The sequence below is a fragment of the Moschus berezovskii genome, chromosome 8 (assembly GCF_049115385.1).
Source record: "Moschus berezovskii isolate FMDL1 chromosome 8, NW_MosBer_1.0, whole genome shotgun sequence".
NCBI lineage: Eukaryota > Metazoa > Chordata > Mammalia > Artiodactyla > Moschidae > Moschus > Moschus berezovskii.
In genome coordinates, this window is record NC_142467.1 from 80,037,830 (window position 1) to 80,056,764 (window position 18,935).

Sequence of the window (18,935 nt, forward strand, 5' to 3'; positions counted from 1 at the left end):
GACGTAGACTGAGGCCTGGAACAAGAAGCCTAGAATACGAGACCTGCAGCCTTCACAAGGACATGACTCATGGGGAGGGCCAATGGGGTGTGAAGACAGAGGCTTCTTTCTCCATACCTCTGGGAAAGTGAAAAAGAAAAGAGTGGCATGAGACAGTAAGCTTTTAAAAATTCATGAGAGTATTCTCAATAGTGGAATAAATTTGTTAGAATTGTGTGGAATTATGAGATATTCTCACATCTACACCTACATTGCAACATACACCTCACATATAACTTATGTTTGTACATAAGTTCAGTGGTACACTAATATGATATGTATTAGTAGACATATCTGTGAGACAGGCATGGTTCTAAGCCTATTTCTCTCAGATACTGCCTTATCCTCAGCTCTGGGAAAATTCAGTAATGTGGTTATCCTGGGCACATAAAATATTTTCTTCATTTAATCCATGTCATCTATCCTCTAGCTTTGATATCAGGTGCAAGAAATAAAAATTCAAGTTAATGGTAGAGTTTTTGTTGGATAAAAAGAATCACCCTAGTCAATGGGTTGCCACAGTCTTGCCATCTTGTGATTACCAGCTGAGCCCTGGAGTGTAAGGATGTAACTGACAGGTCATAGAATCCTGCTGAGTTCCTAGTGACTTACATCATAATGGCTCTGAAGTACTGGTCAAGACAGTCATTTGAGAGGAGATAGACTTTCAGATGAGTTGTTCTTGAATGTACTGATTTGATTCTTTGTTATTGTCAGCTGACTCTGTGGCTACAGAATTTCAGGGAGAAAGTTACCTGATTTGAATCTCTCTCCAAAGAGTTGAACCATGAATCAGGAACAAAATAGGAAACGTGGAAAGAACATACTCCTTTAGGCTTGCAAAGATGTCAAGAGGTATGTGTTAAGCCTATTTACTGAGCATAGGGAACTGCATTCTGAAGAAAGAAGGGAAACATTTCCTATTTGTGGTGAGGGAGGAAAGGAAAGAGGGAGAGGAAGATGTGTGCAAGCTGGTCTTTCTGGGACTCCAGGTGGTCTGAGAGTAAAGAGAAATTTTAGATGATCAGGTCTGTGTATCTGCTGCTTTGGACTTGAACTACCTATACCGTATCACTCTTGAGTTACTGTCACATATGTCGTGGTTGATTAGTATAATTTTTTTCAAAAATGTTTTTCCCTTTATTTGACTTCTACCTAAGAGTGAGGGTTAAATAAGTGATGTTCTTATACGTTTTCCAATAGGACTTTCTTTTGTTAATGAAGAAGAAAGTGTGACTCATAAAGTAGAGGGGAAAATTGGGGAAAAATATCTAAACATTAAATCTGTGCAGGAATGAGAGAATAAAGTCATATAGAATTTACTCAGGAATAAAGACAAATTATTTTCTCAGATTATGAAAATGTAATACGGGGCGTTCCTCTGTGAAATGTAAGGAAAGAAAACAGAATCTACACAACGCATGTAAAACACCATTAAACCTAAAGGTTTGACTTGAAGAACAAGTTGGACTCTTTCTTTAAAAAAAAAAAAAAAGAGCGGGGGCGGGGGGAGAAATTGAAATAGTTCTGGTTACTATAGAGGTTCACAGGAGACAGGTAACTCTTATGAGAAGTAATCATTGCTCAGTGAGAGGAGAAAGACAAATTGAAGCCTGCCCTAAAGCTTTGAGCGATAGCTCATACCCATGAAAGGAATTTAACATTTCCAAGGGCATGTTACATCATGAGGAAGGTGTGAAAGCAGTTACAGTTTAAAACGACAAATAAATGGACATTACTCCAAAGAAGACATACAAATGATCAATAAACACATGAAAAAATGTTTACCATCATTCATTATTAGAGAAACGCAAATGAAAACTACAATGAGGTTCACCTCACACAGGTCAGAATGGCCAACTTCAAAAAAATCTAGTAACGATAAATGCTGGAGATGTGTGGAGAAAAGGACACTCTCTTGTACAGTTGGTGGGAGTGTAAATTGATACAGCCACTCTGGAGAACTTAAAACACTAAGAATAAAGCTACCATATGATCCAGCAATCTTACTACTGGGCATATATCCTGAGAAGATCACAATTCAAAAAGACACATGTACCTCCAGTGTTTATAGCATCACTATTTACAGTAGCTAGGACATGGAAGCAACCTAGATGTCCACTGACACATGAGTGGTTAAAGAAGTTGTGGTATATGTATATTTATATGTGTGCATTTAGTATTACTTAGCCATAAAAAGGAATGAATGTGAGTTGGTTCTAGTGAGGTATGTGAATCTAGAGCCTGTTATACAGAGTGAAGTAAGTCAAAGAGGAAAACAAATATTGTATATTAATGTATATATATGGTATCTAGAAAACAGTACTGATGAACCTGTTTGCAGGGAACATACTTGTGGGCACAGAGGGGGAAGCAGAGGGTGGGACGAATTGAGAGAGCAATATTGAAACATATATTTTACCATATGTACAATAGATACATATGCTATCTTTGGTGAGAAGATGCTGTGTAACACAGGGAGCGCAAACCTGCCCTCTGTGACAGCATAGAGGGCTAGAATGTGGTGGCGGGGGAGGAGGTTTGGGGGGAGGGGACATATGTATACTTATAAATGATTTACACTGTCATACAGCAGAATCCATACTACATTGTAAAGCAATCATTCTCCAAATAAAAATGATTAAAACAGGCAAGACGTAGTGGTATCCTCAAGATCTAGTCTTGAGATGAGGTCATCTAGTTCAGGACCACATCACATCCAGTACTCGCACATTCATCCAAATACAGACCCATCTGCACTAGCTATCCTCATCATCCATTTCCTTACAATAGTCCACATGTACCCAGACTCTGTGCTCTATTTTCATCCTGGTAGGTACAAAGAGTGATAATTTCTCTGACTTCTAAAATTCTAGACTAATTATCTTTGTATTTTTAATATCATATAAATAAAAATGTACAGTTTATCCTTTGCGCCTGGTTTCACTCATTTCTATATTTGTGAACTTCATGTTGCCTGGGATTTTAATTTCTTCATTCTTGATGTATATCTTCCATTGAAGCATTTGGGTTCTTTTCATTCTGGGGCTACTATAAACAGTATATGAATGTTGTATTATATATATTTTGCCCTTATGACATATTTCTGGTTGGTGAATACTTGAGAGTTAAACTGCTATGCAATATTGCATAGGAACCTGGAATGTTAGGTCCATGAATCAAGGCAAACTGGAAGTGGTCAAACAAGATAGAAAGAGTGAACATCGACATATCAGGAATCAGTGAACTCAAATGGACTGGAATGGGTGAATTTAACTCAGTTCAGTTCAGTTCAGTCGCTCAGTTGTGTCCGACTGTCCGCGACCCCATGAATCACAGCATGCCAGGCCTCCCTGTCCATCACCAACTCCCGGACATCACTCAAACTCATGTCCACAGAGTCGGCGATGCCATCCAGCCATCTCATTCTCTGTCGTCCCCGTCTCCTCCAGCCCCCAATCTTTCCCAGCATCAGAGTCTTTTCCAGTGAGTCAACTCGTCGCATGAGGTGGCCAAAGTATTGGAGTTTCAACTTTAGCATCAGTCCTTCCAATGAACACCCAGGATCAATCTCCCTTAGAATGGACTGGTTGGATCTCCTTGCGGTACAAGGGACTCTCGAGAGTCTTCTCCAACACCACAGTTCAAAAGCATCAATTATTCGGCGATCAGCTTTCTTCACAGTCCAACTCTCACATTCATACATGACCATGGGAAAAACCATAGCCTTGACTAGACGGACCTTTGTTGGCAAAGTAACGTCTCTGCTTTTTAATATAGTATCAAGGTTGGTCATAACTTTTCTTCCAAGAAGTAAGCGTCTGTTAATTTCATGGCTGCAATCAGCATCCGCAGTGATTTTGGAGCCCAAAAAATAAAGTCTGACACTGTTTCCACTGTTTTTCCATCTATTTCCCATGAAGTGATGGGACCAGATGCCATGATCTTTGTTTTCTGATTGTTGAGCTTCAAGCCAACCTTTTCACTCTGCTCTTTCACTTTCATCAAGAGGCTTTTGAGTTCCTCTTCACTTTCTGCCATAAGGGTAGTGTCATCAGCATATCTGAGACTCTTGATATTTCTCCCAGCAATCTTGATTCCAGCTTGTGCTTCTTCCAGCCCAGCGTTCCTCATGATGTACTCTGCATAGAAGTTAAAGCCTTAACGTACTCCTTTCCCTATTTGGAACCAGTCTGTTGTTCCATGTCCAGTTCTGACTGTTGCTTCCTGACCTGCATACAGGTTTCTCAAGAGGCAGGTCAGGTGGTCTGGTATTCCCATCTCTTTCATAATGTTCCACAGTTTATTGTGATCCACACAGTCAAAGGCTTTGGCATAGTCAATGAAGAAGAAATAGATGTTTTTCTGGAACTCTCTTGCTTTCTCCATGATCCAGCAGATGTTGGCAATTTGATCTCTGGTTCCTCTGCCTTTTCTGAAACCTGCTTGAACATCTGGGAGTTCACAGTTCACATATTGCTGAAGCCTGGCTTGGAGAATTTTGAGCATGACTTTCCTAGCATGTGAGATGAGTGCAATTGTGCAGTAGTTTGAGCATTCTTTGGCATTGCCTTTCTTTGGGATTGGAATGAAGACTGACCTTTTCCAGTCCTGTGGCCACTGCTGAGTTTTCCAAATTTTCTGGCATATTGAGTGCAGCACTTTCACAGCATCATCTTTCAAGATTTGAAATAGCTCAACTGGAATTCCATCACCTCCACTAGCTTTGTTCGTAGTGAAGTTTTCTAAGGTCCACTTGACTTCACATTCCAAGATGTCTGGCTCTAGGTCAGTGATCACGTTATCATGACTATCTTGGTCGTGAAGATCTTTTTTGTACAGTTCTTCTGTGTATTCTTGCCACCTCTTCTTAATATCTTCTGCTTCTGTTAGGTCCATACCATTTCTGTCCTTTATCGAGCCCATCTTTGCATGAAGTGTTCCCTTGGAATCTCTAATTTTCTTGAAGAGATCTCTTGTTTTTCCTATTCTGTTGTTTTCCTCTATTTCTTTGCATTGATCACTGAAGAAGGCTTTCTTATCTCTCCTTGCTATTCTTTGGAACTCTGCATTCAGATGCTTATATCTTTCCTTTTCTCCTCTGCTTTTCGCTTCTCTTCTTTTCACAGCTATTTGTAAGGTCTCCTCAGACAGCTATTTTGCTTTTTTGCATTTCTTTTCCATGGGTATGGTCTTGGTCCCTGTCTCCTGTACAATGTCACGAACCTCTGTCCAGAGTTCATCAGGCACTCTATCAGATCTAGTCCCTTAAATGTATTCCTCACTTCCACTGTATAATCATAAGGGATTTGATTTAGGTCATATCTGAATGGTCTAGTGGTTTTCCCTGCTTTCTTCAATTTAAGCCTGAATTTCGCAATAAGGAGTTCATGATCTGAGCCACAGTCAGCTCCTGGTCTTGTTTTCGCTAACTGTATACAGCTTCTCCATCTTTGGCTGCAAAGAATATAATCAATCTGATTTCGGTGTTGACCATCTGGTGATGTCCATGTGTAGAGTCTTCTCTTGTGTTGTTGGAAGAGGGTGTTTGCTATGACCAGTGCATTCTCTTGACAAAACTCTATTAGCCTTTGCCCTGCTTCATTCCGTGCTCCAAGGCCAAATTTGCCTGTTGCTCCAGGTGTTTCTTGACTTCCTACTTTTGCATTCCAGTCCCCTATAATGAAAAGGACATCTTTTTTGGGTGTTAGTTCTAAAAGGTCTTGTAGGTCTTCATAGAACCGTTCAACTTCAGCTTCTTCAGCGTTACTGGTTGGGGCATAGGCCTGGATTACTTTAATATTGAATGGTTTGCCTTGGAAACGAACAGAAATCATTCTTTCGTTTTTGAGATTGCATCCAAGTACTGCATTTCAGACTCTTTTGTTGACAATGATGGTTACTCCATTTCTTCTAAGGGAATCCTGCCCACAGTAGTAGATATAATGGTCATCTGAGTTAAATTCACCCATTCCAGTCCATTTTAATTCACTGATTCCTAGAATGTCTATGTTCACTCTTGCCATCTCCTGTTTGACCACTTCCAATTTGCCTTGATTCATGGACCTAACATTCCAGGTTCCTATGCAATATTGCTCTTTACAGCACCGGACCTTGCTTCTATCATCGGTCACATCCACAACTGGGTATTGGTTTTTCTTTTGCTCCATCTCTTTATTTCTTCTAGAGTTACTTCTCCACTGATCTCCAGTAGCATACTGGGCACATACCAACCTGGGGAATTCCTCATTCAGTATCCCTCTGATACTGTTCATGGGGTTCTCAAGGCAAGTATACTGAAGTGGTATGCCATTCCCTTCTCCAGTGGACCACATTCGGCTGTGTCCATGTGATCAGATCAACTAGTTTCCTGTGATTATGATTTCAGTGTGTCTGCCCTCTGATGCCCCCTTGCAATACCTACCATCTTATTTGAGTTTCTCTTACCTTGGTCGTGGAAAATCTCTTCACAGCTGCTCTAGCAAAGTGCAGCCGCCGTACCTTACCTTGGACAAGGGGTATCTCCTCAAGGCCGCTCCTCCTGACCTTGAACATGGAGTAGCTCCTCTAGGCCCTCCTGTACCCGCGCAGCCACCGCCTATTGGACGTGGGGCAGCTCCTCTCGGCCGCTGGCCCTGCCCTCAGGCGTGGGGTAGCTCCTCTCAGCCGCGCCTATTTGCCTGGTCGGTTGCGCCAGGGTCGGCATCTCTCGCGTCTGCACTGCCGTGGGCCGGCGTCTCAGATGACCATTATATCTACTACTCTGGGCAAGAATCCCTTAGAAGAAACTGAGTAGCCATCATGGTCAACAAGAGTCTGAAATGCAGTATTTGGATGCAGTCTCAAAAACGACAGAATGATCTCTGTTAGTTTTGAAGGCAAACTATTCAATATTACAATAATCCAAGTCTATGCTCACTGGAAAAGACTCTGATGCTGGGAAAGGTTGGGGCGGGAGGAGAAGGGGACGACAGAGAATGAGATGGCTGGATGGCATCACTGACTCTGTGGACATGAGTTTGAGTGAACTCAGGGAGTTGGTGATGGACAGGGAGGCCTGGCGTGCTGTGATTCATGGGGTCGCAGAGAGTTGGACACGACTGAGTGACTGAAAGTTGAATGGTTCTATGAACATCTACAAGACCTTCTAGAACTAACATCCCCAAAAGATGTCCTTTTCATTACAAGGGACTGGAATGCAAAAGTAGGAAGTCAAGAAACACCTGGAGTAACAGGCAATTTGGCCTTGGAACACGGAATGAAGCAGGGCAAAGGCTAATAGAGTTTTGCCAAGAGAACATACTGGTCATAGCAAAGACCCTCTTCCAACAACACAAGAGAGGACTCTACACGTGGACATCACCATATGGCCAAAACTGAAATCAGATTAATTATATTCTTTGCAGCCACAGATGGAAAGCTCTATACAGACAGCAAAAACAAGACCAGGATCTGACTGTGGCTCAAATCGTGAACTCCTTATTGCAAAACTCAGGCTTAAATTGAAGAAAGTAAGGAAAACCGCTAGACCATTAAGGTATGACCTAAATCAAATCCACTATGATTATACAGTGTAAGTGAGAAATAGATTTAAATGACTAGATCTGATAGATCACCTGATGAACTATGGACAGATTATCGTGACTAAGTATAGGAAACAGGGATCAAAACCATCCACAAGAAAAAGAAATGCACAAAGGCAAAATGGCTGTCTGAGGAGAGCTTACAAATAGCTGTGAAAAGAAGAGAAGTGAAAAGCAAAGGAGAAAAGGAAAGATATACCCATTTGAATTCAGAGTTCCAGAGAAGAGCAAGGAGATATAAGCTGCCTTCAGTGATCAGTGCAAAGAAATAGAGGAAAACAATAGAATGGGAAAGACTAGAGATCTTTCAAGACAATTAGATACACCAAGGGAACATTTCATGAAAAGATGGGCACAATAAAGGACAGAAATGGTATAGACCTAACAGAAGCAGAAGATATTAAGAAGTGGCAAGAATACACAGAACTGTACAAAATAGATCTTCATGAACTGGATAATCATGATGGTGTGATTACTCACTTAGAGCCTGACATCCTGGCATGTGAAGTCAAGTGGACCTTAGGAAGCATCACTATGAACAAAACTAGTGGAGGTGATGGAATTCCAGTTCAGCTATTTCAAATCCTGAAAAATGATGCTGTGAAAGTGCTGCACTCAATATGTCAGCAAATTTGGGAACTCAGCGGTGGCCACAGGTCTAGAAAAGGTCAGTTTTCATTCCAGTCTGAAAGAAAGGCAATGCCAAAGAATGCTCAAACTATCACACAGTTTTACTCATCTCACATGCTAGTAAAGGAATGCTCAAAATTCTCCAAGCCAGGCTTCAACACTGCGTGATCTGTGAACTTCCAGATGTTCAAGATGGTTTTAGAAAAGGCAGAGGCACCAGAGATCAAATTGCCAATATCCACTGGAAAATGGAAGAAGCAAGAGAGTTCCAGAAAAACATCTGCTTTATTGACTATGCCAAAACCTTTGACTCTGTAGATCACAATAAACTGTGGAAAATTCTGAAAGTGATGGAATACCAGACCACTTGACCTGCCTCTTGAGAAATCTGTATGCAGGTCAGGAAGAAACAGATCCGGACATGGAGCAACAGAGTGGTTCCAAATAGGAAAAGGTGTACTTCAAGGCTATATACTGTCACCCTACTCATTTAAATTACATGCAGAGTACATCATGAACAATGCTGAGCTAGAATCAAGATTGCTGGGAGAAATATCAATAACCTCAGATATGCAGATGACACCACCCTTATGGGAAAAAGTGAAGAACTAAAGAACCTCCTGATGAAAGTGAAAGAGGAGAGTGAAAAAGCTTGCTTAAAATTCAACATTCAGAAAACTAAGATCATGGCATCTGGTCCCATCACTTCATGGGAAATAGATGGGGAAATAATGGAAATAGTGACAGACTTCTTTTTTGGGGCTCCATAATCACTGCAGATGGTGACTGCAGCCATGAAATTAAAATATGCTTACTTCTTGGAAGGAAAGTTTTGACCAACCTAGACAGCATATTAAAAAGCAGAGTCATTACTTTGCCAACAAGTTATGTCTAGTCAAGGCTATGGTTTTTCCAGTTGTCATGTATGGATGTGAGAGTTGCACCACAGAATTGATGCTTTTGAACTGTGGTGTTGGAGAAGACTCTTGAGAGTCCCTTGGACTACAAGGAGATCCAGCCAGTCCATCCTAAAGGAAATCAGTCCTGAATATTCATTGGAAGGACTGATGTTGAAGCTGAAACTTCAATACTTTGGCCACCTGATGCGAAGAGCTGATTCATTTGAAAAGACCCTGATGCTGGGAAAGATGAAGTCAGGAGGAGAAGGTGATGACAGAGGATGAGATGGTTGCATTGCATCACTGACTCAGTGAACATGAATTTGAACAAACTCTGGGAGTTGGTGATGCATAGGGAGGCCTGATGTGCTGCAGTCCATGGGATCACAAAGAGTCAGACACAACTGAGCTGCTGAACTGAAATGAAGCCACCTGACTTCTCAGGTCATACTAGTGGTAAAGAATCTGCCAGTCAGTGCATGAGATTAAGAGATGGAAGATCCCCTAGAGGAGCTCATGGCAACCCACTTCAGTATTCTTGCCTTGAGAATCCCATGGACATAGGAGCCTGGCGGCTACACTCCATAGGGTCACAAAGAGCCTGACATGCCTAAGGTGACAGCACACACACGTTAACCAATGGCACTGAGGTTGGTTAATGTTGAAACAGGGACAAAATAATATATAGTATAGTTAATTTTAAATAACCTTCCTACTGTTTCATTTGAGGTTGTACATCTCTATGAGATAGAATCCATAGGTAAATATAGAGGGAGATAAATGATACCAAAATCTTAACCAATGTAAATGAATATGTGGTGCCTTGCTGTCAGGAGCCAGATGGAAGCACAGATTACTGAAATATGGCAATTCTCCACCCATGTTAATGATTCAGTACAAATAACTATCTCCATGGAACTGGTGGGGAAAGTAGATTAGGGAGAAAAATGTGTAAGAACAGAGTGGAACTAATATTCTTATGCCTTTTATTCCATGTTCTAGAAATCTCAAAATTAGATGAATGTGATCTACCATCAGTGTACTCTTTGGAGTCCAATGTCCTGAACCCTGAAGGAAGAGATACGTCCTCTGAATCACAACACTTCTCCGACTCCTCTTTTCATGCTCCCTTCTTTGCTGGTAAGGATAAAGGAAGAATGTTAGAGTCTAGGCAGATCAGAGCAATGGGTGTTTGAGCATATCTGTAGAAATGCAGCTCAACGTTCTACGTAGCCCCTGGGGGAAACAGGGACTTGAGGTCCAGTCACAGTCTTTTCTTTCTCTCTTATTTAAGAGTCTAGGTCTCTCTGTTCCATCATAGGAACCCATCAAAAATACTTTTCACATTTTTGAGAGGTAGATGAGAAACCCTGTGCATATCTTTAAGGAGAAAATGTCACTTATCAAGGCACAATGTAAACAATTGTTATATAATTACTTAAACCTCAGAGTGAAGAATTAATATAATACTAAATTGTTGCTAATCATACACCAGTAATATCCAACGATGGGCTCGATAAAGGACAGAAACGGTATGGACCTAACAGAAACAGAAGATATTAAGAAGTGGTGGCAAGAATACACAGAAGAACTGTACAAAAAAGATCTTCACGACCAAGATAATCACTATGGTGTGATCACTGACCTAGAGCCAGACATCTTGGAATGTGAAGTCAAGTGGGCCTTAGAAAGAATCACTACGAACAAAGCTAGTGGAAGTGATGGAATTCCAGTAGAGCTATTTCAAATCCTGAAAGATGATGCTGTGAAAGTGCTGTACTCAATATGCCAGCAAATTTGGAAAACTCAGCAGTGGCCACAGGACTGGAAAAGGTCAGTCTTCATTCCAATCCCAAAGAAGGGCAATGCCAAAGAATGCTCAAACTACCACACAATTGCACTCATCTCACATGCTCAAAATTCTTCAAGCCAGGCTTCAGCAATAAGTGAACCATGAACTCCCAGATGTTCAAGCTGGTTTTAGAAAAGGCAGAGGAACCAGAGATCAAATTGCCAACATCCACTGGATCATGTAAAAAGCAAGAGAGTTCTGGGAAAACATCTATTTCTGCTTCATTGACTATGCCAAAGCCTTTGACTGTGTGGATCACAATAAACTGTGGAACATTCTGAAAGAGATGGGAATACCAGACCACCTGACCTGCCTCTTGAGAAACCTGTATGCAGGTCAGGAAGCAACAGTCAGAACTGGACATGGAACAACAGACTGGTTCCAAATAGGGAAAGGAGTACGTTAAGGCTTTAACTTCTATGCAGAGTACATCATGAGGAACGCTGGGCTGGAAGAAGCACAAGCTGGAATCAAGATTGCTGGGAGAAATATCAATAACCTCAGATATGCAGATGACACTACCCTTATGGCAGAAAGTGAAGAGGAACTCAAAAGCCTCTTGATGAAAGTGAAAGAGGAGAGTGAAAAGGTTGGCTTGAAGCTCAACATTCAGAAAACAAAGATCATGGCATCTGGTCCCATCACTTCATGGGAAATAGATGGAAAAACCGTGGAAACAGTGTCAGACTTAATTTTGGGGGGCTCCAAAATCACTGCGGATGCTAATTGCAGCCATGAAATTAAAGGACACTTACTCCTTGGAAGGAAAGTTATGATCAACCTAGATAGCATATTAAAAAGCAGAGACATTACTTTGCCAACAAAGGTCTGTCTATTCAAGGCTATGGTTTTACCAGTGGTCGTGTATGGATGTGAGAGTCGGACTGAGAAGAAAGCTGATTGCTGAAAAGAAAAGACTCGGATGCTGGGAGGGATTGGGGGCAGGAGAAGAAGGGGACGACCGAGACTGAGATGGCTGGATGGCATCACCGACATGATGGACATGAATTTGAATGAACTCCGCGTGCTGTGATTCATGGGGTTGCAAAGAGTCGGACACGACTGAGCGACTGAACTGAACTGAATATCCAACAGAAAATTTTAAGTGTTCTGGATTGTCAGCCAACCACATTGTAAGTCCTATAGATAATGACTTGCTGAAAATAAGCTCATACTCTAAAACTCTAAAATTAACTCTAAGGTAGATTCTAATATGAACAGCAAGTTTTAACCGTAAAGATAATTTAATTGAACAGTGTTGTAAGAATAGTAACTAACATTGTTCAAAATTATTAAAACTGTAAAAATACAAAACCAAATCGAGAAATAAACATTAAAAAATAGCCGAGTAGTAGTTGTAGAAATTAAAAAATGTTGTTCTAAAATTTATAAAATATGTATATGAGTTAAACAGCAATTTAGATGAAAAGAAAACTGATGAACAGCATGATAGAGCTGAAGGATTACGTACAATATGTCAGAGAAATAGATGGAGTTATAAAGGAAAGATTAAGACAAAAGAGAGTAAAATGTGAAAATAGAATGTATTGAGGTTTCTGAATATAATTTTATAAGTAAAACAAACAAAAAATAAGACAGATAATCAAAGGGATGATGGCTAAGCACTTTTCAGAACTGATGAAAGACCCAAATCCTTGGGAATAAACATTATTAGAAAACTCATTACAGAATAGGAAAAAGAAAAATTCGCACCTTGATACACTACCACAAATTCAGAGTCCCAATAGCAAAGACCTTAACAAAACTAGAGAGGAACACAGAATAATAATTACACAAGAATGATGATATTGTCAGAATTTTAGCTTCTATAGTAATTCAGGTGATAGAAATAAAAAGCTAATGTCAACAATTTAAAATAGTGTGTTTAAGAAACAGTCACTCTTCAACAAAAAAGGGTGAAATTAAGACTTTTTAAAGTAAAAAACTATGTAAAATAAAGTATTAAATATTCAGAGCATTATATGATACCTTCTAAAATTCCTCTGTTCCCAATTCTTTAGTCCCTTCACATAATTCCACAACCTAGGGGCGCACATGTTCTCCCTCACATGTATCCTTCATATGGTCAGTGTGTAACACTTTCATGGTCTCAGCAGAATTCACAAAATTACTCATACCTATATACTCTCTCATATAAATCAAACAGATAGATAACTACTTGATCTTTTTTTTTTTTTTTTTTTATTGGAGGCTAATTATTTTACAATATTATATTGGTTGGTTTTGCCATACATTGACATGATATTTAATAGTACATGACAGATCACTCATGATACAGGAGAGACATACTGCCTTTGTTATTCAGTCACTCAGTTGTGTGTGACTCTCTGTGGTCCCATGGACTGCAGCATGCCAGGTTTCCCTGTCCTTTATGATCTCCCGGAGTTTGCTCAAACTCATGTCCATTAAGTCAGTAATGCCATCCAACCATCTCATCTTCTGTCGTCCCTTTCTCCGCCTTCAGTCTTTCCCAGAATCAGGGTCTTATCCAATGAATTGGGTCTTCGCATCAGGTGGGCAAACTATTAGAGCTTCAGCCTCAGCATCAGTCCCTCCAATGAATATTCAGGGTTGATTTCCTTTTGGAGTGACTGGTTTGATTTCCTTGCAGTCCAGGAGACTCTTAAGAGTCCTTTCCAACACTGCAGTTCAAAAGCATTAATTCTTCGGCGTTCAGCTTTCCTTATGGTTCAACTCTCACATCCATACATGACTACTAGAAAAACTATAGCTTTGACTAGATGGACCTTTGTTGGCAAAGTAACATCTCTGCTTTTTAATATGCTCTCTAGGTTTGTCATAGCTTTCTTTCAAGGATCAAGTGTCTTAATTTCATGGCTGCAGTCACCATCTGTTGCAGTGTGACCCAACGCATCATACTCATGCTACTTTCACATACAGTGACCATCTCATCCCCACATTCACTATGTAAAATTGTTAAAAAAGGTAAACTGTGATCAGTAAATATGACATACAAGGCAATTCTAAAAATTATAGCATACGTACCACAGTTTCCCATTGCCACACTAACATGACCCACCAGACATCCTCAGTGACCTAAGAGACAAAGTAGATACATTTGAGAAGTAAAAATTTTGTTGTAATCTTAATTAAAACTTTTAAACAGAGGGAGTGATTTAATATGTTTGTTATTTTATTCAGAATAAGAATTCACCTATTTGCTGAAGCTTGTGTATTTAAAGGTATAGTCCTTTCCATCAGAAACTTAGATTAAGAGGAAATAAGAAAAGTGACTGGGTATATTTTTGATATGTTTAGATCATTGATAGATAGAGGTGATTCAAGAAATAAAAAATTTATTTGGGGAATTCCAAGAACCTAGAATTCAACTGTAAATTGATGAGGTTTCAAGATAGGCTATGATTATGGTGAGTATAAATGAAAAGCTGAGTCAGAGCCCTGTTGGCCGAGTTCACTGAGAAAGGTGACATCACTGACTAGGCCAAGTGATGACCTGTTAGTTGATGACCAAGTTAGTTCCTGAGAAGGGAGCTGTAGCCAACGTTGGGAGTTAAAAGCCTAGAGTCAACCCTGGATATCCTGCTGCAGTCTCCTACTCAACCTTAGGACCCAGCAGTTCCCCAAAGTTCTGGCACCTCAGGTCTCTGAGTAAGGTTCCTCAAGAACAAATAAGTGAAATGTGGAGCTGGGGACTAGAAACAGATGTCAGTAGATTCTTTTCTGTGAATTCTAACTCTTTCAGGAAGCAGTAAGATTTTTATATGGTAATCCATAGCTGACAGGCTGATGTGCTTTACCTGTGTACATACACTGAATTTACTCTTCCGGTAAATAGAGTAGGGATAACAACATGTACCTGACAGCATGCGAGAAATGGAGCCTCTCATAAAGTGAAGGAAATAATATAGGCCACTCATAGGCAATCAGCCACATGATTCCAGCAAATATATTTGTATACCTGAATTTTGGAACTTTGGACAAAAACCAGACCATAAATTTCATGACGATAAATGCCATGTGTGTTATTGTACATGGTATTTCTTCAGTTTTTGTTGAAGGGAAATAATATCATGGGCTCAGAAGAAGAAACTCTGCTGTCTGGAGTTTGAACCATGGCCATAGCCAGACAGCAGAGGATTCAGACTGAGACAACATCTCCTGTGCCTCTTCTGTAGACAAACTTATTTATAGTGGTATAGGTGTGGGAAAGAGGAGGTACTGAGAACGAATCAGACAGGGCAGTGGGTCAGCATGATGGTCTACAATTGGAACTGAGCTCCTTTGCTCAGCCATGGCCATGAAAAGTGAAAGTGAAAGTTGCTCAGTCATGTCTGACTCTTTGCGACCCTATGGACTGTACAGTCAATGGAATTCCCAGGCCAGAATAGTGGAGTAGGTAGCCTTTCCCTTCTCCAGGGGAATCTTCCCAACCCAGGGATCCAGCCCAGGTCTCCCACATTGCAGGCAGATTCTTTACCAGCTGAGCCAGCAGGGAAGCCAGTCATAGCCATTGTTAACCCATTTTCTCAATGGGTGCTTAAGGTCTCTGTTTCTGATCAGTGGGAAGAAATGTACCATGTAGGTGTCCCCTGTTTTCTTTGAAAGAGACTCTTAAAGGATATGAATGGAAAGGTTACAAACTGAAGAGAAATGTAGAAATGCATTTTCAGGAGTCTAGGGCAAGTCGATGAAGTCTTCATTTGAACATCTCCAACACCATGGCCAATTCCTAGGGAACTCTGAAAAAAAAAAAAAATGACATTGTTGACAGAAAGAAAAAAAGCACAGCTCACAACATACGAGTTGTTTTCCTGGGGCCTTCCTGAGAACTATAGATCAGGAGACAGATAACTCTGAGGGACTGCTCCAAAGAGGTGGAGGATGGTCATGATATATGTGATGAAGATTACACACACATGTCAAACACACATCTTGGTAAAAAATTTCTTCCTGTCACAAGAAGGTTGCTACTAGTCATGAGGAGCACATATCTCTATGAATGATTTTAGTGCTTTTCTAGATATGAGAAGATGCAAGACATTGGATTTGTAAAATTTTGTCATTAAAATAACTATGTGAGGACCCACGCACAGAGTGTCTCTTTTCTGATCTCCACTGTGAGCTCCTTTTAGGTTATGTTACAGGTCAGCAAGTGCAATGGCTAATGGTCTAATCCTTGTAGGGTTAGATGGTGAGAGACATTCTTTAGTTTACAATATTTATATCTATATATCTGTCTCTCTTTCCATATATATATATGTGTGTGTGTCTTTATATATCTCTCTGTATATGTATATTAATATAGATTTCAATGTAAATATAGAATCAGATATATATGCAGAATAATTAAAAACTTGTATCCTGTATCCCCTAATGGAATAATTTCTGATGAGGAAAACTGAGTTAATAATATCCAAATTTTCATGACTATATACTGTATTTCAGGCATGGGCCTAAGTTTTGGATGTTCTGTATAAATCTCTAGAAGTATCATATATAAGATATGTAATATCCCTGACATACACCATGCACACCATTTTGATAATTGTTTATTTACATTTTGGAGTAAGTGGAGTTTCACACAGGATAATCACCCCAATATCTATGAAAGCAAGACTCATGTATGGTAGAAATGTTTGACATAATATCCATTCGATGTGCCCTTTTTGGAATGGACACAGATCCCAGAAAATGTCACTTCTCATTTTTTTTTTTTTAACTCAATCCCCTAGAATCCTGGAAGTCTCAGGAGGATGCTCATCAGCCGGAGTCATTTGTGATGGTCCCAGTCCGTGGTCAGATAATAGAAGAAACTTCCTCTGCCTCCACAGGATATTTCTCTTGGGCCTCCTCTGAATGCGAGCTTGTCTTTTCCGATGAGGATGGTAAGGAAGATGCAAAGGTGGACTCTGAGCTTGGAAAGGGGGTGCAGTTGAATTGCTTAGCCTAATCCCTATTTGCTTTCTCTTTGAAAACAAGAAAAGTCAGGGAAGAGGGACTAGAACTGAAGTCTCTGTCAAGGGACAAATAGGGAGTGTGCCTTCAAAAATAAGACAAAGTTTCTCAGCACTGATTTTCAACATATGAACTCTGGGTTAGCTGTGAGTGAGGTAGGGTGCAGTGCTGATATGGACATGGGAACTTAATCAGAACCTTCCCCTTTAAATCAGCACAAACTCATATCCTCACACCCACTCATACAGCATGCACAGAGTCCTTCATACCAAGTTTGGCCCTATTTCTCCTTCCTTTCTGTTTTGCTCTCAAATACACACAACTTCATTCCTCCGTCTGTCTTTCCCATTCTCTAATGGCATTACACAGCTATACATTTATACCTCATTCTTTCACCCAGTCATTTTCAGATTCATCTTTACACACTGATCCCATAAATAATTCACATCCCTTTACACATATGACTGCTTTTAACTCACTACATGCTAGGTCAAACTCAAGAAAATTCATATACCCTGAAGGGAATACATTTTCATGTATAGTCTTTCTAATCTAATCACCACTTCTCCCACAAAACCTTCAGTCCTTCATAGAAAGACACATTCTGAGAAGTCACATACACTTCTTCAAAGTCTTATTATCTAACACTAAGAACATGTACCACTCTTGAACTGTTTATGTATACCACACATAGACACCCATTCACCATCCCCTTTCACCATTAGACATGCCAGGTATGCCCCAGAACATACATGCATCATACCCTCATTCCCAGATATTTATAGAGTACATGAAGTCCAAATATAACATGCCACACACAGAATTCTGAAATATCCCATATATATGTACTTTCACTCCACATGCCCATATAGAAGTATTTTCGCGGCCATCTCAACTTCTATAGACTTCACATACTTGATCCTAGTTTTCTTATGTTTGAAATTTCCTTTCCTAGGAGACCAACAATCATGTCAAGATGTTTCTTGTCTTGAATCCACTGGGATGCCTCCAGTCCTGGATTTGGAGCAAGGAGAAACTTCTTCCCCTTTCCCACAAGTCTCTTTTCCATTTAATTTGGATAATAGCAATAAGTCGTGTATGTCACCAGTACATACGAAAAAGAAAAGAGTCATGAAAATTTTCTACATGGAGGTTCAAATGAAAAAGGATGTGGCTTCCTTACAGGATGCAGAGGAGGGACTGGAGCCCCCCCAAAAGCAGATACAGATGGAAGAAATGACCTGTCCTGAAAAAATCCATACAACATTCACCCCCTCTCAAGTGACTACAAAGGAGCTCCTGACTGACAGTGAATCCAGTTTGGATATCCAAGCCAAAGATGAAAGGGAGAGGGCTGAAAGTCCACCAGAAGCTCGAGCTTTGGAGGAATGTTCCAGCACCAAGACACCTGAATGCCTGGCAGCCCTGGACAGTGGCTTCCAGTGCATGAGCTGCTACTGGATCTTCCCCAGCTTAGAGGCCCTTCAGAAGCACGTGGAACATGGGATCAGTGAGGGCTTTACCTGCTATGTTTTCCATCTTGCCTTGTCTTGGCTAATGAGAAAGCGGAGCAGAAAAAGGAGAAACAGGAGGAGGAAGAAGAATATCAAGACGGCCACATCTGGTTGCCACAAAGAAAAACATTTTGGCATGAAGACATACTCATGCAAAGACACTGATTCTCACCCCTAAAAAGAGAGGAAATTAAAGAGGCCAGCCTCTACTGAGGAGGCTTCATCTCTAAACAGCCATCATACCTACCTTTGTTTATGCATCTTTGTCAGCATACCACCCAAAGAGCAGAGAACCCATCCTAATATTATCCATTGCCCTCCTGAGGACAGGGGAGAGGAAGGCAGATCTCACCATACAGAAGAGCAAGATGTCCTTAAGCAAACTAAAGAAAAACAAACAACAGTATATCATCTCCAAAACAAGTGAGAAAAGGACGAAAAAGAGACTGCTATGGACTAG

At 40.4% G+C, this 18,935-nt stretch overlaps 1 protein-coding gene across 1 annotated transcript; it reads left to right on the top strand.

The window, feature by feature from the left end:
- The first annotated feature begins 884 nt into the window (after positions 1–884).
- On the top strand, positions 885–18,653 carry LOC148777105 (protein FAM170A-like). Its single transcript, XM_088838378.1, has 4 exons — positions 885–894; positions 10,154–10,291; positions 16,739–16,891; positions 17,917–18,653. The coding sequence occupies exons 1-4, from the start codon at positions 885–887 to the stop codon at positions 18,651–18,653; spliced, it is 1,038 nt and encodes a 345-aa protein (XP_088694504.1).
- Positions 18,654–18,935: the final 282 nt, after the last annotated feature.

Bases quoted from the DNA above. Each gene is read 5' to 3' on its own strand.
- LOC148777105 (XM_088838378.1), top strand. The intron at 10,292-16,738 runs GTAAGGATAAAG...TCAATCCCCTAG, and splicing joins TCATGCTCCCTTCTTTGCTG to AATCCTGGAAGTCTCAGGAG. The intron at 16,892-17,916 runs GTAAGGAAGATG...TTCCTTTCCTAG, and splicing joins TGTCTTTTCCGATGAGGATG to GAGACCAACAATCATGTCAA.